The 26,284-nt window shown below is 48.4% G+C and overlaps 1 protein-coding gene across 1 annotated transcript in view; it reads right to left on the bottom strand.

Annotated features, from left to right (window-relative positions):
- Positions 1 to 2,151: 2,151 nt before the first annotated feature.
- LOC147120783 (uncharacterized) overlaps positions 2,152 to 26,284 on the bottom strand; it is a 110,803-nt gene continuing 86,670 nt past the window's right edge. The window contains exons 4-8 of the mRNA XM_085978513.1: positions 17,531 to 17,878; positions 15,444 to 15,594; positions 12,215 to 12,258; positions 11,219 to 11,262; positions 2,152 to 5,234 (exon numbers count right to left, since the gene is read on the bottom strand). Of these exons, the coding sequence (XP_085834639.1) occupies positions 5,118 to 5,234; positions 11,219 to 11,262; positions 12,215 to 12,258; positions 15,444 to 15,594; positions 17,531 to 17,878 (704 nt within the window). The 3' untranslated portion in view covers positions 2,152 to 5,117. The remainder of the gene's footprint in view (positions 5,235 to 11,218; positions 11,263 to 12,214; positions 12,259 to 15,443; positions 15,595 to 17,530; positions 17,879 to 26,284) is intronic.

A 26,284-nucleotide genomic window follows, 5' to 3' on the forward strand; every position in this document is an offset into this window, starting at 1 on the left:
AATAATTAATAATTTAATAGTAAAATTTTAAAATTGTTGAAGGCATTATACATGTATTGCTCTAGTCATAAATAACTAATTGTAAACTGTAAAGGCTACCTAGGTTGAAGTATATTTTAAAAGGAGGGGTGAATGTGGTGATTATTCTTGTTTTATAAGAAGCGTTGTAATTGGTTGCCTGTTTTCCTGCCTTGAGATATATGCTGTAAACTTATTGGTTAGTTGATTCCATGTGACCTGTGGTGGCCATCTTAAATTCAGTTTTCTACAGTTTGGTTGAGACTGGGTGCTCAACATGTACTTGCTGGTTTTTTAAGGTTAATAAAGCCTAGCTTTTGAAAGGCAATCTACTCTTTATTTCACTAACCAAACTGAAAACTCAGCAATGGAAGGAAAAAAACAGGGATTTGGAGATCCAGGTAAAGCTGTTGAGACGACGATTTAAAAGAAGGAAAAAAAGAGAAACTTAGGGCTGGATTTTCCCAGCTCTGAGGAGGCGGGTCTGCTGGGAAAATGGGAAAAATTGGGAGCGGGTCCCCACTCCGCTCCCAACCCGCTTCCGAACCATCTTCCCAGGAGGCGGGTCCCCGACTCAGGCAGGGACCCGTCTCCGAGCAGCGGGAAGGGGATTACAGCCAATTAACTTCCTGTTAACAGGCAGTTAACGGGCAGTTAAGAGGCTTTTCACCATTTTTCGCCCACTGATGCGGCCTCCCCGATGGTGGGAAACCCCGCCAGGGTCAGCGTGTGAAGCAATAAGCGATAAAGCGATTCAGAAAAAGACACCATTCTATGAACGAATTCCGGCCTTATTGACACATGACAAACTGGGTCTGGAAATCGAGAAACCCAACGATGAAAAACTGTGAAGGTATTCTGGCTATACAGATAAGATAGTTGTTGACACTGAATCAATAACCTTATTGAAACAGAAGGTTAAAGGCTGAACCTTTTGGAATGAGACCATGGTTCATCCTGGACAAGGTGTTCTAATTTACACTTCGTAAAGAAGCACATCAAAGTAAGAAACATCTGCTTTTGTAAAAATGACATCAAGTAAAAAACACACCTGCCGTAACACCGTTTTTTATGGTAAACTTAGAACACCTAGAGAAGAGACATAATTCTGTAATGCTACCAGCTGAGGTGACTGTAAGAATTGCAGGGGTCAGCAGAAAAATGACTAGAGATAATTAGCTTACATCAGCAGAAAACCTTAAAGGAAATACCACCGGAAAGGGTATATGTATTGAACTCTCAAATGGGATAGTAGACTCGCTTTAAAGGGGCAAAGTGATTCTCGGGTTCAGAGGTGGCTCTGTAAGTTTCCAACTCTTTGTACCTCGGGGATCAAAGGTAATTGATTTTGGTGGGTATCCTGAATAGAACTGTAAGAACTATAAAACTGTCGCGAAGTTAAGCTTTGACAGTAAGGTTCTCTGATAAGAAGATTGTAAGCTTTCTCTTTCTGTCACTGTTAATGTTGCGACTGACTCACCAACTGTAAATTACATGTCGGTTCTTTAATAAATCTATATATTTTTAGAATTGTCTCACATAAGACTTCTGTATCAAACTCGCAAACTCAATCTCTGTACACTCTTTGGTGAGGAGTTGCAGAATTTTGGGGGAGTTTTCCGGACCCTCATAATATCCGGAACATTACAGTCTAGCTAAACTTATTAAAAGTGCTATCTGGAGCACGGTAACATTTTCAGGTTGTTCCTTTCCTTTAGGGAGAGATAGTCCGGACCTTTAGACCCAATTAAGCATCTTTAGGATTCGGCTACCTCAAACTTTAGTTGAAAGTGAACGTCTGAGGAATACGCCTGATCCGGGATAGCCCTAAAGGGGCGAGGACTAGTAATTATCCCTTCAAACGAGGTGAGCTGTGGGTCTGCTGCAATGTAAGTGTGCAAATGACAGCTGCAGAGGTAGTGTGATGTGGGCAATGGTGCACAGGTAAGTATGACAGGTGAGAGAATGAAGTGAGAATATTTTTTTTCTGTTTATATGTATCTGCGGGTGACAAGATTTGATGTTTCTTTGAAGCCTCATTTGATCGGGAGAAACTGGCACAGACTTCCCATTGAAAACCACTCATGCTGCACGACCAGCCGAACATAAAGAATAAATTCACAAGGGAACCTATTGAATCACACAGCACAGTTTCTGCCTGCCATTTTATTTCTCAGTAAATAACAAAATGAGGGTTTTAAATGAAATCAAAATGTCAAAAATTACATTCTCAATAACATGATTTAATTTATCCATTTTACTTTTCTTCTCGGGATGTGGGCATTTATTGTCTCGACCTAGTTGACCTGAGGCTTGTGGCGGGGGTGGACCCTCTCCTTGAACCTCTGCAGTCCGTGTGGTGAAGGTGCTTACACAACGCTGTAATGTGGAAGTGAAGATGTTCCTGCAGCATTGCTGCTGTTGCTCTTCTTGATGTTAGAGGTAGCAGAGGAGGGAGCTATAGTCAAGATAACCTTGGTGAGTTGCTGCAGTGCATCCTGTAGATTGCACACACTGCAGCCATGGTGCACCGGTGGTGGAGGGGTGGATATTGAGCCCAGTGGCAGAGGTGCCAATCAAATGAACTGCTCTATCCTGGACGGTGTTGAGCTTCTCAAGTGTTGTTGCAGCTGCACCCATCCAGGCAAGTGGTGAATGTTCACTTGAAAAGCCTTGTAGATTGTGAAGACGCTTTGAGGGGTTAGAAGGTGAACCAGCTGTCACAGAGTGTCCAGCCTCTGTCCTGCTGTTGTAGTCACACTATTGACATGGCTGGTCCAGTTCAGTTTCTGGTCAATGATGGCACAGCATATTTGCAGCTTTGGAAGGTGAGGCATCTGCACTTTCTTTCCTGATGCAACTGTTACCTGCCACATCAGACCAGGCCTGAATGTCCTATTGCAGGCTGGCATTGGCTACTTCATTATCTGAGGAGTTGTGAGTGGAGGTGGACATTGCAATCAGCAGCAAACGCCCCATTCCCCATCTTATGATGGAGGAAGGCCATTAATGAAGCAGCTGAAGATAGTTGAGCCCAGGACACTGCCCTGAGGAACACCTGCAGTGACGTCCTGGGGCTGAGGTGATTAGCCCTTTGACCCCCAGTTCTGTAAGGCCACCTTGGAGCCATGGTCAGTTGATCCTGAATTGGTCAGCGACACCTGTCCCGCTCAGGATTCTCCAGTGATCTCTGGCCACAAACCAAAGGAACATTGCTGATTAATTTTTAAACACCTTGCCATGGAACCAGGAGGAGACGGCGCAAGAGATTTCTATCAATCCTCGGGCCACCAGGATCAGGCCCAAACTGATTCGTACCCCGAACAAACTCTTGGCAATTCAGACCACCACCGATTGGGAGAGATAATCAATCTCTAACCAATACCTAACAATTATTAGCCCTTAAAGGTGCAAAACATAATTACCATTACAGATATAAAGATTTACCTTCACAAAAGGGAATTACAAATGCTGCTTATTCTTCGGCGTTAGATGCAAGTAGCAATATTCATACAGAAAGTAATGTGTTCAGAGAAAAATTACAGGCACAGCAATATCAGCATCTGGAAGTTTCAGGCCCTATCCAGTAATATCAGGGTCTGGGAGTGTGGGACTGTCCGGTAATATCAGGGTCTGGGAGCGTCGGACGGTCCGGTAATATCAGGGTCCGGGAGTGTCGGACTGTCTGGTAATATCAGGGTCCGGGAGTGTCGGACTGTCTGGTAATATCAGGGTCCGGGAGCGTCGGACTGTCTGGTAATATCAGGGTCCGGGAGTGTCAGACTGTCCGGCAATATCAGGGTCCGGGAGTGTCGGACTGTCCGGTAATATCAGGGTCTGGGAGTGTCGGGCTGTCCGGTAATATCAGGGTCCGGGACTGTCGGACTGTCCGGTAATATCAGGGTCCGGGAGTGTCGGGCTGTCCGGTAATATCAGGGTCAGGGAGTGTTGGACTGTCCGGTAATATCAGGGCCCGGGAGTGTCGGATTGTCTGGTAATATCAGGGTACGGGAATGTCAGACTGTCCGGTAATATCAGGGTTCGGGAGTGTCGGACTGTCGGGTAATATCAGGGTTCGGGAGTGTCAGACTGTCCAGTAATATCAGGGTCCGGGAGTGTCGGACTGTCCGGTAATATCAGGGTCCGGGAGTGCGGGACTGTCCGGTAATATCAGGGTCCAGGAGTGTCAGAATGTCCGGTAATATCAGGGTCCGGGAGTGTCGGACTGTCCGGTAATATCAGGGTCCGGGAGTGTCGGACTGTCCGGTAATATCAGGGTCCGGGCGTGTCGGACTGTCCGGTAATATCAGGGTTCGGGAGTGTCGGACTGTCGGGTAATATCAGGGTCCGGGAGTGTCAGACTGTCCAGTAATATCAGGGTCCTGGAGTGTCGGACTGTCCGATAATATCAGAGTCTGGGAGTGTCAGACTGTCCAGTAATATCAGGGTCCTGGAGTGTCGGACTGTCCGATAATATCAGAGTCTGGGAGTGTCGGATTGTCCGGTAATATCAGGGTCCGGGAGTGTCGGACTGTTCGGTAATATCAGGGTCCAGGAGTGTCAGAATGTCCGGTAATATCAGGGTCCGGGAGTGTCGGACTGTCCGGTAATATCAGGGTCCGGGAGTGTCGGACTGTCCGGTAATATCAGAGTCCGGGAGTGTCGGACTGTCCGGTAATGTCAGGGTCCGGGAGTGTCGGACTGTCCGGTAATATCAGGGTCCAGGAGTGTCGGATTGTCCGGTAATATCAGGGTCCGGGAGTGTCGGACTGTCCGGTAATATCAGGGTCCGGGAGTGTCGGACTGTCCGGCAATATCAGGGTCCGGGAGTGTCCGACTGTCCGGTAATATCAGGGTCTGGGAGTGTCTGACTGTTCGGTAATATCAGGGTCTGGGAGTGTTGGACTGTCCGGTAATATCAGGGTCCGGGAATGCCGGTTCTGTCCGGTAATATCAGGGTCCGGGAGTGTCTGGACATGCGCTCTATATTGGTATGGGGCCCTGAGCCTGTCGACATGACATGTTTATTATGTTTGTGTGCCTCTTTGCTTGATATCTGCCACAGTTACTGAATGACCTTGTTGAAGAACTTCAGGTGATTATGGACGTTTCACAGCTGCATAATCTGAGGTACCTTCAGTAACTGTCACTTTCGGCTGCACGGTGCCTTGTTGAGTGAATTGAAGCACAGCATAATGGATTTCTACCTCATCCAACTGCAATACAGTAAAAACATCAGTCATTGGTTATTTCATATATGTGGTGAAAGATTGCCTGCTGGTGAATCGATTGAATTATTTATTTTTATTTCTTCGATAAATCACTTTTGCAAATACATTAGCTGCGTGTATTATTGTAAGTTGAATGATTTCTTCTCTTTTGCTCGTTTCCTCTTCTTTTATTTGTTTATGGGATGTGGGCGTTCCTAGCTAGGCCAGCATTTATTGCCCATCCCTAATTGCCCTTGAGAAGGTGGTGGTGAGCTGCCTTCTTGAACCGCTGCAGTCCGTGTGGTGAATGTACTCCCACAGTGCTGTTGAGCAGCGAGCTCCAGGATTTTGACCCAGCGACGATGAAGGATCGGCGATACACTTCCAAGTCAGGATGGTGTGTGACTTGGAAAGGAACTTGGAGGTGGTGGTGTTACCATGTGCCTCCTGCCCTTGTCCTTCTAGGTGGTAGAGGTTGAAGGTTTGGGAGGTGCTGCTGAAGAAGCCTTGGCAAGTTGCTGCAGTGCATCTTGTAGATGGTACACACTGCAGCCACGGTACGCCGGTGGTGGAGGGAGTGAATGTTTAAGGTAGGGATGGGGTGCCAGTCAAGTGGGCTGCTTTGTCCTGGATGGTGTCGAGCTACTTGAGTGTTGTTGGAGCTGCACTCATCCAGGCAAGTGGAGAGTATTCCATCACACTCCTTACTTGTGCCTTGTAGATGGTGGAAAGGCTTTGAGGAGTCAGGAGGTGAGACACTTGCTGCAGAATACCCAGCCTCTGACCTGCTCTTGTTGCCACAGTATTTATGTGGCTGTTCCAGTTAAGTTTCTGGTCAATGGTGACCCCCAGGATGGTGATGGTTGTGTTTCAGCGATGGTAATGCTGTTGAATGTCAAGGGGCGTTGGTTAGATTCTCACTTCTTCGAGATAGTCATTGCCTGGCGCGAATGTTACTTGCCACTTATGTCATCCAGGTCTTGCTGCATGTGGACATGGACTGCTTCATTATCTATGGGGTTGCGAATGGAACTGAACACTGTGCAATCATCAGCGAACATCCCCACTTCAATTTTACTAGGGCTTCTTGATGCCACACTCGGTCAAATGCTGCTTTGATGTCAAGGGCAGTCACTCTCACCTCACTTCTGGAATTCAGCTCTTTTGTCCATGTTTGGACCAAGGCTGTAATGAGGTCAGGAACTGAGTGGTCCTGGTGGAACTCGGGAAGATATTGATTGGTTGCTGGGATGTGCTTTGATTGGCGCTGGTCACTCTGATGGCCATTATTCACCAGTGAGCTTCAATGATGAATATCAGCTGGCTATTTTATTGAGACTATCACAAGCGAGCCTTATCCAGCCATTATCCAATGTCAAAAACAGAAAAGGGAAGGGAAGAAAAGAAGGAAATAAAGACTTGCATTTATATAGCACCTTTCATGACCTCAGGACATCCCAAAGCGCTTTACAGCCAATGAAGTACTTTTGAAGTGTGGTCACTGATGTAATGTAGGAAATGCAGCAGCCAATTTTCACACAGCAAGCTCCCACAAACAGCAATGTGATAATGACCAGTTAATTTACATTAGTGATGTTGGCTGAGGTATAAATATTGGCCAGGACACTGGGGAGAACTCCCCTGCTCTCCTTCAAAATAGTGCCATAGGATCTTTTACGTTCACCCGAGAGGGCAGACGGGGCCTCGGTTTAACGTCTCATCCGAACGACGGCACCTCCGACAGTGCAGCACTCCCTCAGCACTGCACTGGAGTGTCAGCCTGGATTCAGTGCTCAAGTCTCGAGTGGGGACTCGAACCCACGACCTTCTGATTCAGTGATGAGAGTGCTGCCCAGTGATCCACGGGAGACACCTAAGGATTGCTGGAAAGCCATCAAGAATGAGTTTTTAGCTCATTTTCCCTTAATGAATCTACGGTGCTGAGGCCGATTGTAACATGCCTGTCTCTAGCCCAGCTGGGATCAGCTAACTCGGAGCACAGCAGAGATTGAATCTTCCTGAACCATGGCTGGTCTGTATGGCCCAGCTTCTTGCAGCAAGCTCGAAAGGAATATTTTAGCCACAAGTTCCTTAAAGTGGATGAATTTTCTGTCAAGGTTACACGTTTCACAGATACTACACGCACATTCTGTAAAACAGCTTCTGCCCTTTCTACAATGGAGAAATGTTATGACATTTAAAGTACAACACAATTAACCTGCTCCATTATAGTGAGGAGTCTACAGTCGTTGATGGCATTACATGCAATGGGACATGTTGTAGACAACCTGTTACATAAAAGGAACTAACTACATTTTCAAAGACCAACTTGATGTTCAGTTCACAATGGGGACGTGAGACTGTGTAAGAGTTTCCACAGAGTGCACGCAAACACAATGGCCCAGTGATTCAGGTCCCAACGCGTGAGTACGGAAGGGGTACTCATGCGTGGGCCCGATGGAAGTGCCGGTTTTCAGGATGCACAGCGCATGCACTGAAAACCGGCATTTCCTGTCCTCTTAACCAAGGGGTTAAGAGGCGGAACGCGTACGACATATCAGGCAGTGCGTGTGCGCTGAATTTCCTTTTTTTGTGAAGAGTTGCCCGTGCGTAAAGGCCTCCGGTTTTTACGCTTGAAAATACCAGTCGTAAGTACTTCGTTTTACAGGTAAGTGGTCTATTAATACAATTTATAAAAGTTTTTCCACAGGTTTATTATTTTTAAAGAATTTACAGTAAGGTAAGTGTATTTTTAGACCCGATATGTTTAAAAAAAAAAAAAAATTTTTAAATTTGATTAATTGTTTAAAATAGTTTTTTTTACAGTTATTCATAGTTCATTTATTTAGTGGGATTTTTTAAAACTTTTTTTTGTAGTTTAAGTGCTGTTTCGGGCACCCTGAGTTTTCATGAGTTTGACAGTTCTTACTATCAAACTCATGAATTAACTTTTGCAACCTCCCATTGGTTGCCCAGTGCCCACGTGATCTCAGCTGGCTCATCAAAATAACTACGCTTTAATTCTGTTTAAAACTACTTTACATTCTTCAAAATAATGTAAAAGTATTTAAAACTTTTTAAAAGTTACCTAAAGATTAATAAAAATACAAAAAATGTATTTAAAATGCTGCTCTGCATGTAAAATTGCTTTGCAGCTTGTTAAAAATTGGGGGCGTGGCCTATGTTAAGGAGACCTCAAGGGGCGTGTCTAACTTAGACCCCGCGCTCGAGGCTTCGCGCTGGTTGCACTCCTGGGCGGCGTGACGTCAGACGCTGCCCGGGAGTAATCAACTGAAAACAGGAATTGCAAGCGTCCCGGGAGCAGAACGGCAGGCGCGCCGGGTAAGTGCACATCGGGGGCTTGCACGCGCGGCGAGCCCCCGAACCTAAATTCGGGTCGGGGGCTTCCCGCGGGTGCAAGCCCCTGACCTGCACTTACCTATCGCGCCGGCCGTTGAGGCCTGGGCCTGCATGCATTTCCGGTCTGTGGCCCGCTCCAGCTCCCGGCGCGCTGTGCTTGCGTGATCCAGTGGCGTAGTTAGTGCGATGCGTCGGCTGGGATCACGTGAGCACTGGGCAACCAATCGGAGGAGGGAAAAGCCCATTCATGAGTTTGACATAAGAACTGTCCATCTCATGAAAACTCCGGGCGCCCAAAACAGTACTTAACCTTAAAATGAATTTGAAAAAAAATCACACTATTTAAATCAACTATAAATAACATTAAATAACTATTTTAAACAATAATTTAAATTTTTGAAAAAAATAATTTTATAAAAAACTCGGGGCTAAAAATACACTTACCTTACTGTAAGTATTTAAAAAGAATAAACCTGTGGGAAAAATGTTCTAATTTTAATTAATTGACCACTTTCCTTTTAAAATGAAGTCCTTACGTCTGGTTTTTAAATGTGCAAAAAGTAGAGGCCTTCACGCACGGGCAAACCTGTAAAAAAAGAGGGACTGAGGGAGAGGACTCAGGGAATGAGGGAGAGGACTCAGGGACTGAGGGAGAGGGACTGAGTGACCGAGGAAGAGGGACTGAGGGAGAGGACTCAGGGACTGAGGGAGAGGACTCAGGGACTGAGGGAGAGGACTCAGGGACTGAGGGACGGGACTCAGTGACTGAGGGAGGGGACTCAGGGACCGAGGGACTGAGGGAGATGACTGAGGGACCGAGGGAGAGGGACTCAGGGACTGAAAGAGAGGACTCGGGGACTGAGGGAGAGGACTCAGGGACCGAGGGAGAGGGACCGAGGGAGAGGGACTCAGGGACCGAGGGAGAGGGACCCAGGGACTGAGGGAGAGGGACAGAGGGACCCAGGGACTGAGGGAGAGGGACTGAGGGGCCGAGGGAGAGGGACTGAGGGAGAGGACTCAGGGACCGAGGGAGAGGGACTGAGGGAGGGGACTCAGGGACCGAGGGAGAGGACTCAGGGACTGAGGGAGAGGGACTGAGGGAGAGGACTCAGGAACCGAGGGAGAGGGCTCAGGGACCAAGGGAGAGGACTCAGGGACCGAGGGCTCAGGGACTGAGGGAGAGGGACCGAGGGAGAGGACTCAGGGACCGAGGGTGAGGGCTCAGGGACCGAGGGAGAGGGACTGAGGAAGAGGGACTCAGGGACCGAGGGAGAGGGGGCTGAGGGAGAGGACTCAGGGACCGAGGGAAAGGGCTCAGGGACTGAGGGCTCAGGGACCGAGGGAGAGGGACCGAGGGAGAGGGACTCAGGGACCGAGGGAGAGGGGACCGAGGGAGAGGGGACCAAGGGAAAGGGGACCGAGGGAGAGGACTCAGGGACCGAGGGAGAGGGTTCAGGGACCGAGTGCTCAGGGACCGAGGGAGAGGACTCAGTGTCCGAGAGCGAGGTCGCTCAGGTTCTCGGATGCGGTACTGTAGATCCTGGAGGAGGAGGTCTAGAGGAGGATGGATGTCCTGAACCCACAGGGGGAAGGACACCACCTCACCCTACTGTCCCTCTCTCCTGTAGCAGCTGGTGATGCTCTGCCCGGCCTCATGTCCTCCTCCCTGGAGACCCCTAGTAAGAGGCCAATGACGAAGCACTCCCTTTCTCCTGGTAACTCCTATAAGGTGGCCAATAAGCTGGAGTAGCACAGCACTCACTCTTTATAGCTGAAGTCCTCAGAGTATTTCCAGAATAAATGTTGCTGGAGTGTTGGTGAAGCCTGGACAAAGTCTCCCAGAAAGACTCCCGATATTTTTCACAGATCCTCCTCACAGCTCCAGCAGCAATGACCATGAAATGGTGAGTCTCCCTTTAAATGGCGAGTCTCCCTTTAAATGGCGAGTCTTCCTTTAAATGGTGAGTCTCCCTTTAAACGGCGAGTCTCCCTTTAAACGGCGAGTCTCCCTTTAAATGGCGAGTCTCCCTTTAAGCAGTGCTTGAAATCGCCATCACTGCCGTGTTTTCTCCCAAATAGCGAGTCTCTGTTCGGAGAGGGCGTTAGTTGAGGTGCGAGCTACCAAAAGGCCGGGCAGCCTCTTTCCTCAGCGCTAGCGGGCACTTGAAGTGACAATCAGCTGTTTGTGGATCCTCCGGGGGCCGTTCCTCGCACTGGCTACAACTCCTTAACCAAGTCTTGAACTCACCGCGGGCTAAACCCGCCTTTCAGCTTAAGATCCCCAATTGGCCGCCTCAGAGTATTGGGCGAAAATCGGCCCCAAGATGTCTCTGGCCTCGATCTTGCAATGTGGGAGAGAATTTCCCGGCACAGTAACTATGCGGACATCTCCGTACATTCAACATGTAGTCAGATAATAAACAAGGCAAATCATTTATTTGTGAACTTCTGATCTTAGATTATTTTCTTTCAGCTCCTATTGAATAACACACGTGACAGGGAATGATTGGTGATATTTCATAGCAAGTTCCTCCTGTTCAATAGATGTGTTTCATGCTTCGGAATATTTCAGTAAACCTGAAGTGTGTTAAACATTCAGCACAAACAGCAACTGAGAGCCGTTCCCTTACCATATCAGGAGCAGCGGCTGTTTGGTTGCTGGTCCGTGTCTGATCTGAAAGAAAATACAATGATGTTCCTTCAGAATCGATCCGTGCACAGGTCGAGCTCTTTAAACAGGGAAAGATGGTGAATGACAAATAACACTCGGCTATCACTGGAGGCAGTTTCACATGACAGGAGTGCAGCTGGTGGGAGATACCAGGACCACTCTCTATTGGCTGCACTCCATTATAACCTTCATCGTAGAATCATCGAATCTTACAGCACAGAAAGAGGCCATTCGGCCCGCCCAGCCTGTGCTGGCTCGTTGAAAGATCAGTGGTGCTCAGTCCCCCCCCGCCCCCCCGTCCATCACCCTGTCAGCTCCTCATCCTCCAGAACCCGCCCAATTCCCTTTAAAATTATCGATGGAATCACCTTCCACCACCTTTCCAGGTCGAGCGTTCCCGATCCCAACAACTCTCTGAGTGAAAACATCTCTCCTCATCCTCCACATCTGTTCCAATGATTCTGAATCTGTCACCTCTGGTTATTGACCCACTCGCCAGAGGGAATCGTTTTTCTCCATCTACTCGATCCAAACCCTCTCATCAGCTTGAAATCCTCTATAAGGTCACCTCTTCACCGCCTCTGTTCCAAGCAGCTGCCCTGAGAAGTGACAATATCAGACCTACAAAAGTGTGGTTCTGTGTGCTGGGTCCTGGGCCTTCTGTGCCTGGAGGCTCGTGCATTTTGGGGCCAATGTCTCTGCAGCATCGCCACCCTGAGGGACACTTCAACCTGTAGCTACAAGGCAAGGGGGAGCCTCCTAACACCGTCACTCTGACAGGATCCTGGGATGGGAGTTTCCAACATTTAATGATTAATTTTGTCAATCAGACAAATGAATTGGTCTAATTGATAGCAGGTTAATGACATCATGAAACTAACAGCACGAAGGGACATCTGGGATTGAGAGTAATTCCTGGCACATGTTGCAATAACCATTGAATTGGTTTACTTACCATTCACCGTTGCATATACAGTGTTCTGGTCTTCATCAATGGTCCTAAATAAATGGCACACATCAGATAAACATAAGAGATTAATTCACTGCATCTTTCCCACAGTACAATGCTGTAATGCTCACGCTCTTGGTGGTGAAGCATTTGGGACTTTTAAAATGGACTTTTAATACCAGCTTTTAAGGAAGATTAAAAGGATGGGCTAGAAACGCTGGATTACTTGTTGAAGAGATGTTCCCGATGGTCGGGGAGTCCAGAACCAGGGGTCACAGTCTAAGGATAAGGGGTAAGCCAGTTAGGACAGAAATGAGGAGGAATTTCTTCACCCAGAGAGTGGTGAACCTGTGGAATTCTCTACCACAGAAGGCAGTAGAGACCAATTCATTCAATATATTCAAGAAGGAGTTGGATATATTTCTTAAGGCTAAAGGGATCAAGGGGTATGGGGAGAAAGCAGGGACCGGGTACTGAATTTGGATGATCAGCCATGATCGCATTGAATGGCGGAGCAGGCTCGAGGGGCCGAATGGCCTACTCCTGCTCCTATCTTCTATGTTTCTATGTAAGAGCAGAATTTCATTATCAATAGAGGAAAGAACACAGAACTGTTAAACTTGACCAAAATCAGAAGGCACGCTGGGAAGCTTGACCAAGTTGAAGTTTGTTATTGTTCCTTCAGGCTGTGGAAGAGAAAGTGTTGTTCAAGAAACTTGCTGTGCTTTTGGGAAGCTAAGCCCGAGGTTAGAGAAAGGACAGCTGTCTGGCTGGACCTTGGAAACTGAGAAACTGCCATAAACCCCAGCAAGAGGATAGAAATCCGCCATTTTACAGCCATTTCTAGGGGTTAGAACAAGAAGCAGTTGAAAGATGACAGCAATGAAGAATTAACCCTCGGTCTCCGAGAAGGAGCGAGGGCCCTTCATTCCCAGTTAGACCCGGATAAGGTTGTAAGCACCTTTATCAGTAAAACTGTTGTGTGTTCATGTCAATAAACCTATTCATTTAGAAAAGTATTTCAGCCTCGGTTGATTCTTACTTCTCATACCCAAAAAAGAGTGAGAAAACCCCCTACAGTGGGGCGCTGAGCACAAAGGGAGCTTGGGTTGGGGACAAGGTGAAAACACTGGTCCCAGTCTTCCAATCGACTTCCCTTTGTGCAACTTTCTACCGGGAGTTCAGGATCGCGACTTTACTCTGATATACTCAACCCAATAAGCGCAGAGCCTGTCATACTTTGAGAAAGAGCGGCCTTCTTTACAACACACAGATCATGGTAAATCTGACCCAGTTAACGTGTGTTGGATTCTTTCCCTTATTGTGATTTCAGCATCAAAGCAATGCAACGTGTGCAGGACAACTGCACCCGAACCAGCCTGAATTCAGGATTCGCCTTGGCTCCGAGTGCTTTCACACTACTTTGACTTCACAGTCACTGCAGTATAACTGCAACCTGTGCAAAGCCAGCATTTCAAATTTCAAAAATAAAGTTTAAAAAATAGTTCTCAGAATGTCTTAATGTGTTTAATGTTCGTTCAGATCCACGAAGACTGTCCGTCCTTTACTAACAGTAAACATTTCCTCAGCATTCAGACACATGCTGGAAATACCCGTGAGCAGGGCTCGGCTTCCTGATGTCGACAGAGTACAGAGCAAGGAGCCAGTTACAGAGAAATTCAAGGTAGTGGTGACTTTCGGTGCTACAGTGTTTCTGGTAGAAGTGGGCTGTAGGTCTTCAGTTAGCAGGTGATCTATCAGCCCAAAACTCTCTGGGGAGGGAAGCACAGCGCTCACTGACATCCAGGGAAGACCAGATAAAACCTCTTGGTCTGCAGGCCCTGGTGATTGGGTATCTGGGTGCAGGGAACAAATGTCTTTTGTGATGCTTCACTCTAAAACCCTTCAATCTACCCGATTCCACCTCCTCATCCTCCTCCTTCTCCATAACAAAGAAACCCAGGGATTCCTAGTGGGAATGCCAGGACTCTACGGGATAAAAATTGGTTAGTGGGACGCTACCTTCACCGGGGCGCTAAAGTTAGCGCCCCCACGGCCGATTTTCCCAGTAGCGCCCCCAGAGGGAGGAGGGGCGCTACTGGAAGCGGAGACATGCCAAGACCCTGCGGCAGGTCAGGCCGCGGGACTACAGGCCTCCCTCCCCTGATTAAAGGAGAGGGGCCTAGCACAGCGCACACCGGGGCCCTGCTGGACCACCGGGGGGCGGGACTGCCGGCAAAAGAGCCCGGCACTCGAGGAGCGTCAGGCTGAGCGATCGCGGCGGGCACCCCGCAGGAGGAGGGCAGAGGGGGCAAGTGCTGACAGGTGGGCCCCCAGTTCGAGGACTGTGTGCAGTATTGGGCTCCACTATAGGAAGGATAGCGAGGCTGCAGCGAGGGAACAGCACAGATTCACTGGGTTGAGGAAATATAAATACAAAGAAGGACTTGAGAGATTGTTGTTTTCATTAGAACACTGCAGATTACGGGGCGATATGATCGAGTTGTTTCAAATTCTGAAAAGCTGGGACAGGGTAGATAGAAGCAGAGTGTTTCCAGTAGTTAATTGGCAAAGAATGAGGGGCCGGAGATAGAAGATTAAATGTCAGTGATTTAGAACCGCGGGCGGGAGAAATCTGTTCACACAGAGTATTGTGAGGCTGTGGGCTTCACTCCCAGGGTCTGTGGCTGAGGCAGAAACAATATCAACATTGGAGATTAGATTGGAGAGGGGGATGAAGGAAAAGGGGATGAAGGGAGATGGGAACAGGGCGGGTAAATGTGACTCAGACTATTTCTTGGTGTGGGGGGTAAATGCCAACACGGACTGGTGGAGCCGAGTGCTTGTTCTTGTCACCATGAGGCGCCGTGCGGCCAGTGAGCCGCGGGCACTAAACCGGCACTCGGAGATAGCTGGTCAGGTGGGGTAGGTGGCACATTAGCCGGCTCCTACAGGGGGTCTTGCGGGGTGATGTTCAGGGCTTCACCCATTTGACTCTAACTAGCGGGTGTCTCTGGGCCGGTGCTGGGGGAAGTGCGATGCCAGGACAGAGTTAGAGATAACGGACAGCAGTTGGGCATCTGGACATGTGATGGTCTCAACAGCAGCAGATCACAGGACTTGCAGTGGAACTGTGCAGTGCAATGGAAGTGTGTTTGTTCATCAAAAGCAGCAAATTATCAAATACTGACTCTGTGCTGCAACAGTATCAGACACCAGCTGGAGTTGTATTTACCTTTGTGTTGAGATCCTCGCCAAGCGCATCCTTGGTTTTATGAGGAACAATGACCCCAGAACAATGGCGAATAAGACAACGAAGCCCAGAATTGTGCCCATGCTAATAAAAGTGAGATCGGACATCCAGGAATTATTGTCGGATGATTCTTCTGTAAAATATCAGAACGTTACACACACGGCAGCTTCAGTAAGCTCAATGTCCAAGATTGACATAAAACCAGCAGTTAGTTTAGATTCGAGTCCTTGGGCGTAATTGTATCCGAACTGACCAGTCGGGACACTGCCGGGATCGGGTGGAATGTCAGTTTTACTCTCCACCTAATATTCTTCAATGGACAGTAAAATCGGGCGGGTTTTAAAACCAGTATTGCACCCGAGCCCATCAGTGTCCGACGGGCGGGTTCGCTTAAAATTGCCGCCTTTATATCCAGCAAGTTAACAGCCTCGAATGTCAGGTCCATCAGATATAATGGAGTCTGACTTTAACATTCTGACCAAGGGTCATCGACCCGAAACGTTAACTCTGTTCCTCTCTCCACGATGCTGCCTGACCTGCCGAGTGATTCCAGCATTTTCTGTTGTTATTTCTTACTGTAACATTGTTGTGTCCATTCTATGGGCCTAAAACAGGCGCAAAGACAACCAATTGAGTAGCGCAGAGGCCCTCGCCTGATCTACATGGCAGTTTGGGCCAAAGCTAAAGGGACCGCAGGACATCGCTCAACCAAAGGCCTCAAAAAGGCCCCAGAACTTCCAAAATGTTGTTTCTGTGGAGTCGGGAGGAGCAGGAATGATCCTCCTTGCTCCGCCACACAACTCCGCCTCGCTGCCGGCCCACGTTCCCCAACCCTCCCTGGCTTGGGAACCATTCTTTTCCTCACATCTCTGTGACCTGGGAAGCACTTTGCGTGAAAGGCATGATCTAAATCCACTTGCTGTTCAACCCCTTCTCTTTCTCACTCACACCTCTCCAGCTTTGACCTCCGAACCTGTTCCAACCAAGTTCAACATAATCTTGGGGAAGTGTGGCCTGGATTTGCCCTCTGCCATTCCACTGACCGAAGCACAGTGGCCGTGCACTCCCTCCTGTCCCATGCCCACGCCGGGCAGCTCACTTGCATGGTAGGCAGTGGGCTCTCGCTGGCGAGCTGCCAGGGATTGGCCACCTTCGCCAGTGGCGGCAGGAACTCTAGCTTCCTGGGAGTTCAAGTCCTGAGGCTTGGAGTTCACTTGCACAGTTAGCGGTTGCGGCAGAAACTATATCAACATTCAAGGTTAGATTGGAATGAGGTGGATGTAGGAAAAGGGGAGGAGGGAGATGGGCGCTGGGCGGGGAAATGTGATTCAGACTATTTAATCTTTTTAATCTCCCATTTCCCTGTCCATGTTTTCCATCTCCGTCCACTTGATTCTGGGGTTTATTTGCTGTGTATATTCCCTGTGCCTTTTCACATGGAGCTATTTTCACATCCTTTTCCTGTGTTAATCCCTCGTTGTTACCTCCTGGAGATGGTCTCCGTCCATCATCTCCTGTTTACACCTCTTTCCAGCTTTATTATAAACCTGTTGGCGGGTCACTGAACCAATCAGCTGCCTCTTTGTGACGCCTGTTGTCGTTCAGCTCTTCTCTCTGCCCCGTTCCCCACTTCATTTTGTTGAGTCTAAAAGGGGCTGTTTCCCCCCAGTTTATTCAGGCTATAAGCCCAAAACATGGGCTCGGCCTTTCTCTGTACAGATGGGCATCGGCCTGTTATGTATTTCTAGCATTTTCTGTTTTATTTCGGATTTCCAACATTTGCATTATTTTATTTTAAGATTGAACAGCATTGGACTAATTCCCTGTGGTAGTTTTTTTGCGCAGTTGCTGTGGGGAGGACATCTCTTTACAAGTGTTCCCTGTGGTTATCTGCCAACTTAAAGGAAATGAATGGAGGCGCGTCTGTGACTGGACAAACTGGGCATTGTTGTTGGAAGGACAGGGCTCAGTGTCCAAATGGCCTTGTCTCATCCCATAGCTTCCGTGTTCTTATACTCAATACGGTGCTGTTACTGAGACCCTGCCAGTGTTAGCTAACATTGACTTACCGGTTACATTGAGCTGGGTCCCTGCTCCATAGATGTAGCTCCACACACCACAGCTGTAGACAGCAGTATCACTGAGGGACACATTCACGATGGTCAGAATGTAACTGTTACTGGTGACGTTCCTGGAAGGTTGAAAACGGTCGGGGAAACCCCGGGATCTGGTAATGGTGCCATTCACAAACTGGCTCATCACCCACTCGCTGTTGTTCCCAGGTCGCTGGTAGTGCCAGTGGACATCAGTGTCACTCACACTGGCATTGTACATGGCACATTGTAACTGGATGGTTTCACCCTCTGGCACCTTGCTGACTGTTGGATACTGAATAAGGACCGGATCAGCCAATGGACCTGTTAATATTTAAAAGAACCAAAAATAATACAACTTGAAGCACCACATTTTATAAAACCTGCTCCTGCTTAAAATGATCTGCTAAAGGTTAACTGAACCTTATAGCATGGAAACCCTGTCTGCAAGCACCTTGGGAGTGGATGATGTGATACAAGTGCATCTGCTGATTGCACTGCGATCGGCGTATATTATCCGTTCAGTGCAAGTTCCTGCCCACAGAACGGACTCTCTAAAGGAGCATTTACACAACGTTCACAGCCGACACTTGTTCAAAGAACTCTAGCAGACATTTAAATAGGTGCATTCTCACCTGCAGCATAAAGGAAGGGCTTTAAAGCTTCAAAGCTGCTGCACAACAGTCGCTCCTTGACCACACCGGGCCAGAATTACTGTGACTGCACTGACACTCACCTTGGATAAAGTGAGGGAAGGAACTCCGTCCTCTGTCACATCTTGGAGCCCCTTCCCTAAATAGACTGGTGCAATGGGCTGGCGGGAATTAACTGACAGGATGATTGCTCTTACCAACTTACAGCAGATTGTCAGCAAATATTACCTCGAATGACATCGAATATACCGTCCAGAAACTGGCCATTCGGCCCAACTAGTCTGTGCTGGTCTTTATACTCCACAGGAGACTCCTCCCATTCTATCCACCTCATCTCAGCCTTTCAGCAGATCTTTCTCCTCCCTTTTCTCTCATGTACTCCTCTAGTTTCCTTTTAAAAGTAACTGAGCTATTCGCCTCAACCACTTCCTGTGGTAGTGAGTTCCACATCCTAACCAGCCTCTGAGTACAGAAATTCCTCCTCATTTCCCCATTGGATTTATTAGTAACTATCTTGTATTTATGGCCCCTGGTTTTGGATTCTCCCACAAGTGGAAACATCTCTCCACATCTACCCTGTCCTTCCCATTCAGAATTTTAAAGCCCTCTATCAGGTCACCTAAAGAAAAAAAGCCCCCAGCTTATCAATCTTTCCCGCTAGCTGTAATCTCTCCGTTCCGGTACTATCCTTGTAAATCTTCTTCGCACTTTCTCCAGTGCTTCTGTGTCCTTTTATAGTGTGGAGACCTGAACTGTGCGCAGTTCTCCAAGTGTGGCCTGACCAGGTCCTATACTAGTTTATTGTAACTTCTCTACTTTTGAATTTGATACCCCTAGAAATAAATCCCCGTGCCTTGTTATCATTAATTGCTTTGCTGACCTGCGATGCTGCTTTTAATGATTTGTTCACTTGTATCCCGAGATCCCTTTGCTCTTCCACCCCATTCAGTTTCTTATTGTCTAAGGTGTGGGTGATGTTTCTATTTTTCCTACCAAAGTGCTTCAGCTCACATTTATCTCTGTTAAAGTTCATTTGCCGCTTAACCGACCAGTAAGAGCGATCTGAAGAAATCCGCCGAGATGAGGAGCTGTGTTCTTAAGCCAGGTCTGCCACAAGGGGGTAGATCTTGACTTTGTGCGATTGTGTAAAACGGGTGATCGCGAGTCGGCAGCCCGTTCTACATCTCTCCCGATTATTGATCCCAATAGAAATAAAAACCGGGAGAGATGTAGAACGTGCTCCCGACTCACGATCACCCGGTTTACACAATCGCACAAAGTCAAGATCCACCCCAAGGGGTTTCCTCAAAACCTGCTATTCTTTCATGGCAGCCCCAAGCAAACATTCCGACAGCCTCACAGCCCTTTGAATGCTTACTGTACACACACATAAGTAGGCATAAGTAGGATAGTGATAGACTTCAAGAAGACATAGACAGGCTGGTGGAATGGACGGACAGGTGGAAGATGAGATTTAATGCAGAAAAGTGCGAAGTGATACATTTTGATAGGAAGAATGAGGAGAGGCAATATAAACTAAAGGGTACCATCTTAAAGGGGTGCATGAACAGAGAGACCTGGGGGTATATGTGCACAAATCATTGAAGGTGCAAGGCAGGTTGATAAAGCGGTTAAAAAAGCTACGGGATCCTGGGCTTCATAAATAGAGTCATAGGCTAGGATTTTCATTGGGCCGTGGAGTCGGGATTGGAGGCGTGTGGGGGGTTAAAATCCTGAAATCGGGGGCATGAACCCATTCCGCACCCAACCCGCCTCCATGCCAGTTTCAAAGGAGGTCGGTACCCGCCATGCACTGGGACCCACCTACCCAAGGCGGGAAGGGATTAGTGTCAATTAACTGCCTGTTAACAGATAGTTAACAGGCAGTTTTTAGCCTAATCCCTATTTTTAATGTTGAAGTGTGGGATTCCCAACAGCTCCCAACCACGCCAAGTTAGAGGAGGTGGACCGTCGGGATGAAGGGCTTGGAGGGGTCGAAATGTCCGATGTTCAGGTGAGTGATGTGTGCATGAGTGCAAAGGTAAGTGTGTGTAAAGTGTTTAAATAAGTTTTACATACCTTTACTTAACTTTACAGCCTTCCTTCCTTCAGGTCTTGGGAGTCCCTCATCTCACCGGCACAGAAAGCAGAATGGCTGCGAGCTGTCAAAAATTGCAGCATTCAGCTTTCTGTTCCTGGGAGATCTCTAAAGCAGCCTGACAGGAAGGAATTAACCTGGAGTGCAGATTGTCAGTGTTTGACAGCTTCAAAAAGCTGTGAAACGCTGATATTTCATCTGTCAAAAGGTCTTGACAGATGAAATATCAATCTGTGATGTCACCTGTTGCCGGGTGGCCCTTAATTGGCCTGCTGAGCCCGCTGGGCGGGCTCAACAAGGTCAATCAAGTTAAAATCACGTGGGTTGGCTAGAACTCAATGGAGGCGGGACTACAACCCCAAAAGTTGTAGTCCCGCCTCCTCCCGACTCCTCAATGAAAATCCAGCCCATAGAGTACAATAGCAAGGAAGCTATGATGAACTTTTATAAAACACTGGTTCAACCTCAACTGGAGTATTCTGGGCAATGCACTTTAGGAAGGATGTAAAGCCCTTAGAGAGGGTGCAGAAAAGATTTACAAGAATGGTTCCAAGGATGAGTGATTACAGTTACGTGGACAGATTGGAGAAGCTGGGGTTGTTCTCCACAGAGCAGAGAAGTTTGAGAGGAGATTTGATAGAGGTGTTCAAAATCATGAGGGGTCTAGACAGAGTTGATCGAGGGAAACTGTTCCCATTGGCGGAAGGGTTGAGAACCAGAGGACACAGATTTAAGGTGATTGACAGAAGAACCAAAGGCAACATGAGGAAAAACTTTTTTATGCAGTGAGTGGTTAGGATCTGGAATGCACTGCCTGAAAGGGTGGTGGAGGCAGACTCAATCACCGCTTTCAAAATGGAATTGGATAAATACCTGAAGGAAAACAAATTGCAGGGCTACGGGAAAAGGGCAGGGGAGTGGGACTGGCTGAAGTGCTCTTGCCGAGAGCTGGCACGGGCTCAACGGGCCGAATGTGCTGTAACCATTCTATGATTCTACTCGAATTCCTTCCAACACACCCAAGCTGCATGATGCACCTTCCTTTACTGACACACATTGTGCTGCAGGCTGGGCCCTTCTGTGTCACTTGATGTGTTCTTCAAATTTCCCGTGACTATAGCCTCGACTATATTACAACGCAAGATCTGTGGAGCTAACATTATAACGTATGTTCATAAAAAGGCTTGGAAATTCTGATGGGGTTCTACCAGTTTCCGCTGTAACCTATGGAGAAATGGTGTAAATGACTGCACATTGTGACGGGGTTTCTGCCGATCTCCCACTGAGGTCATGGCAGGAAACAGGAAGAAGCCCCACAGAATTTCAGGGCCCCAATGTTGTAAATCTGAAACAAAAAAACAGAAGTTGTTGGAAGCACAGCCCGTCAGTCAGCATCTGTAGAGCGCGAAGAAAGGTTAACATTTCAGGCAATGCCCTGCTTCAGAACGGAGAGCTGAAAGATCAGCGAGCATTTCAACAGAATCAGAACAGGAGGAGAAACTCCAAGCACAAAAATGGCATTAATAGGTTGAATGATCCGTAAGCTGCTGAAATGAAAAGCAAAAGATTGTTAGATGATGTAAAAAAGATCATCTGAGTTAGGCAACTGGAAGAAGCATTAAAAAAGTTGAAAGTGTAGTGTATGTACCTTTAAGGGGAGAACTACTTTTTACAGCTCCTGTATACTGTAGTACCGGCAGTGACCACACCTGTGTATAACCCTGAGTAGGGATCTGTACGTTTATCACAGAAATCACAGAAACCCCACAGTGCAGATAGAGGCCATTTCGGCCCATCGAGCCTGCACCGACACATATCCCACCCGATCCCTGTAACCCCTACACCAACACATATCCCACCCTATCCCCGTAACCCCACGTATTTAATCCCCCTAACACTAAGGGTCCATTTATCATAGCCAATCAACCTAACCCGCACATCTTTGGACTGTGGGAGGAAACCGGAGCACCCGGAGAAAACCCACGCAAACACGGGGAGAATGTGCAAACTCCACACAGACAGTCACCCGAGGCCGAATTCGAACCCGGGTCCCTGGCGCTGTGAGGCAACAGTGCTAACCACTATGCCACCGTGCTGTTTAGTTTTAGAGTATCTCTCATCTAGTAAACACCTGTTGATTGTTCCCTGCAGTCTCGTGTCTAGTTATTGAAGGACACACAACATCAAAATACACGGATCTAACATTGGCGACGAGGCAGATTCGAACCTACCTGCAACTCTGCATCACCTCCAAGGGATTCACTCCTGGAGATCAGTGGAAGAAGGTCGATTCCAGAGGCACAGGCGTCGACCACGAGCAACCACCCAGTCATCCAGCGGAGATTTGAGCATCACAGGGGAGGCTGTTGAGAGCTGGGCTTGGTTCTCCAGTCACGGTGGTCCAGCGAAATGGGCTGGCAACAGGTACGGTGCAGACCCTTCCCGGACAGCGGCGGCTAGAGCCGACCGACGGCACAGAAAAGGCCGAGCAGTGTCGACGGGAGAAGAGAGAGGGTAGAGCGCACAGGGCGCAGCCGGCGTTCAGGACCGAGTGGCATCGACGGGAGAAGAGAGAGGGTAGAGCGCACAGGGCGCAGCCGGTGTTCAGGACCGAGCGGCATCGACGGGAGAAGAGAGAGGGTAGAGCGCACAGGGTGCAGCCGGTGTTCAGGACTGAGCTGCGTCGATGGGAGAAGAGAGAGGGCAGAGCGCACAGGGCGCAGCCGGCGTTCAGGACCGAGCGGCATCGACGGGAGAAGAGAGAGGGTAGAGCGCACAGGGCGCAGCCGATGTTCAGGACTGAGCTGCGTCGATGGGAGAAGAGAGAGGGTAGAGCGCACAGGGTGCAGCCGGTGTTCAGGACCGAGCGGCATCGACGGGAGAAGAGAGAGGGTAGAGCGCACAGGGTGCAGCCGGTGTTCAGGACTGAGCTGCGTCGATGGGAGAAGAGAGAGGGTAGAGCGCACAGGGCGCAGCTGGTGTTCAGGACCGAGCTGCGTCGATGGGAGAAGAGAGAGGGTAGAGCGCACAGGGCGCAGCCGATGTTCAGGACTGAGCTGCGTCGATGGGAGAAGAGAGAGGGCAGAGCGCACAGGGCGCAGCTGGTGTTCAGGACTGAATGGCGTCGACGGGAGAAGAGAGAGAGGCGCAAAGGAAAATGCGCAGAGCGCAGCCGGTGTTCAAGGGACGAGCAGCGTCAGCAGGGAAGAAAGGAAAATGCGCAGAGTGCAGCCGGTGTTCAAGGGCCGAGCAGCCGCAGTGGAGAAGAAGGGAGAGCGCGGGAAACGCCATTTTGAGCCACAGCGGAGAAGAAGGGAGAGCGCGGGAAAACGCCATTTTGAGCTGCAGCGGAGAAGAAGGGAGAGCGCGGGAAAATGCCAATTTGAGCCGCGAGAAGAAGGGAGAGTGCGGGATAACGCCATTTTGAGCCAGTCAACCACACCCAGGGATGCCGAAGAGTGGCAGTATCACAGCGTTCAACAATGAAGTCAAAGATTGGACGACATATGTCGAACGCATAGAAGTGTACTGCAAGGCGAATGAAGTGCCAGATGAGAGGAAAGCGCTGGTATTGTTGAATTCAATGGGTGCAAAAACGTATGGCTTACTGCGAAACCTAGTAACCCCAGAGAAGCCAGTGGAAAAGGATTTTGGAAACATAGTGTCAATCCTACAGGACCACTTAAACCCCACACCGCTGCTGATAGCAGAAAGATTTAAGTTTCACAAAAGGAACCAGCATAAAGATGAAAGTAATGCTGAGTATTTAACGGAACTGTGCAAGCTATCAAAAAACTGCCAGTTTGGAACGGGACTAGCAGATACTTTAAGGGACAAGTTTGTGTGTGGGCTTCAAAGTGAAGGAACCCAGAAACGGCTTCTATCAGAAAAGGATCTTACGCTGGACAAGGCTTTCAGCATGGCAGTATCACACGAAGCTGCCGCACGGGGCGCTGCAGGGATACAACGGAGACCGCAAGAATATGGCACAAATGAAATGTCATACAGAACAGTGAAGTGCGATCGCTGCGACAGAACAACACACGACCATAATGATTGCTGGTTCAAGGACAAAGTGTGCAGACAGTGTGGAAAAGTAGGACACATAGCAAGAGTCTGCAGGTCGGGAAAGAAAACCAGCAGCAAGAAATCTCCACAGGAGAAGTACAAGAAGGTACATAAGGTGACGGAGAGTAGTTCAGATGAACAGAAAAGTGATGCAGACTCCGGAAGTAAGGAGCTGGGTTGTCTGAAACTACATAATGTGATCAAAATGGAGGATCACCAAACTATCTGGGTCACGCTCAAGATAGCTGGAGTGAAAATGGAATTGGACACAGGATTAGCCCTAACAGTCATAAACCGAAGGGACTACAAGTGGCTATTCTCACATATGCCCTTGAGAGATACAGAGATTGTCTTGAAGACGTACACGGGGCAAAAAGTCTACCCCAAAGGAAAAATAAGGGTGAACGTTATATATAACGGCAAGGAAACACCAAAAATGGACCTATATGTATTGCCAGATGGAGGACCACCACTACTAGGACGTGAATGGATCCAGAAGATACAGCTAGATTGGCATTCCATACAAGCACAGACTGTAGATGCCAAAAAGGATGACGACGCCACACCTAGACGACTGTCAAAAATGCTAACTGACGCACAAGAAGTGTTCCAGGAGGGACTTGGAACACTAAAAGGCATAACAGCGATGATGAAAATAGAGGAAAATGCAAGCCCAAAGTTTTTTAAGGCCAGACCGGTGCCTTATGCGATCCGCCCAGCCGTCGAAGCAGAGCTGGAAGGTTTGGAACGTTCAGGAGTACTGTCCAAAGTGGACTGGAGCGAGTGGGCCACACCCATCATTCCTGTAATGAAGAGGTCGTTGAGTAATACGCCTGGGGAACCAAAGAAAGTTCGCATCTGTGGGGACTTTAAGGTGACAGTGAACCCAGTCCTTCACATGGTACAATATCCGCTTCCGCAGATTGAAGATATTTTCGCCTCGCTATCTGGAGGGAAACGCTTCACTAAGATTGATCTGGCCCAGGCGTACCTGCAAATGGAGGTAGAAGAAGCCTCGAAACAGTACCTCACGATCAACACTCATAAAGGTCTCTACCAATAAAACCGGCTGGTGTTCGGGGTAGCATCAGCTCCGGCTATTTGGCAAAGGGCAATGGATCAAGTCCTGCAAGGGATTCCAGGGACCCAGTGTTATTTGGACGACATCCTGGTCACGGGCGAAAATGACAGTGCTCACCTTGCCAACCTGGAGCAGGTGCTCACTAGATTGAAGGAATATGGGCTCCGAGCAAATCGCCACAAATGCGAGTTTTTCCAGAAGCAGATCTCGTATTGTGGCCACGTTATTGATGAAGAGGGGTTACATAAGTCCCCTGAAAAGATTGAGGCAGTAGTCAAGGCTCCAGCACCGGAAAATGTGTCACAACTGAGGTCGTTCCTCGGGCTGGTGATCTACTACCATAAGTTCTTGCTGAATTTGTCTACAGTACTACACCCACTGAACACCCTACTGCAAACGGGGGTACCATGGAAGTGGAATGACAAATGTAAACGAGCTTTCCAGAAGTGCAAAGAATTGATCACATCAAAAGAGGTGTTGGCTCATTTCAACCCAGCACTACCAATTCGGTTGGCGTGTGATGCATCACCCTATGGCATTGGAGCGGTGCTGTCGCACAAGTTCCCGGACGGCTCGGAGAGGCCGGTAGCCTTTGCGTCTCGGTCACTAACCTCAGCCGAGCGTAACTACGCCCAGATTGACAGGGAGGCCCTCAGCCTAGTGTGGGGAGTGAAAAAGTTCAACGACTATCTGCACGGGCAGAAGTTCACCTTGCTGACTGACCACCAACAACTTGTCTCCATCTTTAATCCAAAGAAGGGCGTTCCGGTGATGACTGCGCAACGGCTACAAAGATGGTCCCTTTTTCTAGGGGCGAACCAATATGAAAT

This window comes from Somniosus microcephalus, chromosome 3, assembly GCF_052327205.1.
Source record: "Somniosus microcephalus isolate GS21.2 chromosome 3, FLI_Smic_1.0, whole genome shotgun sequence".
Taxonomy (NCBI): domain Eukaryota; kingdom Metazoa; phylum Chordata; class Chondrichthyes; order Squaliformes; family Somniosidae; genus Somniosus; species Somniosus microcephalus.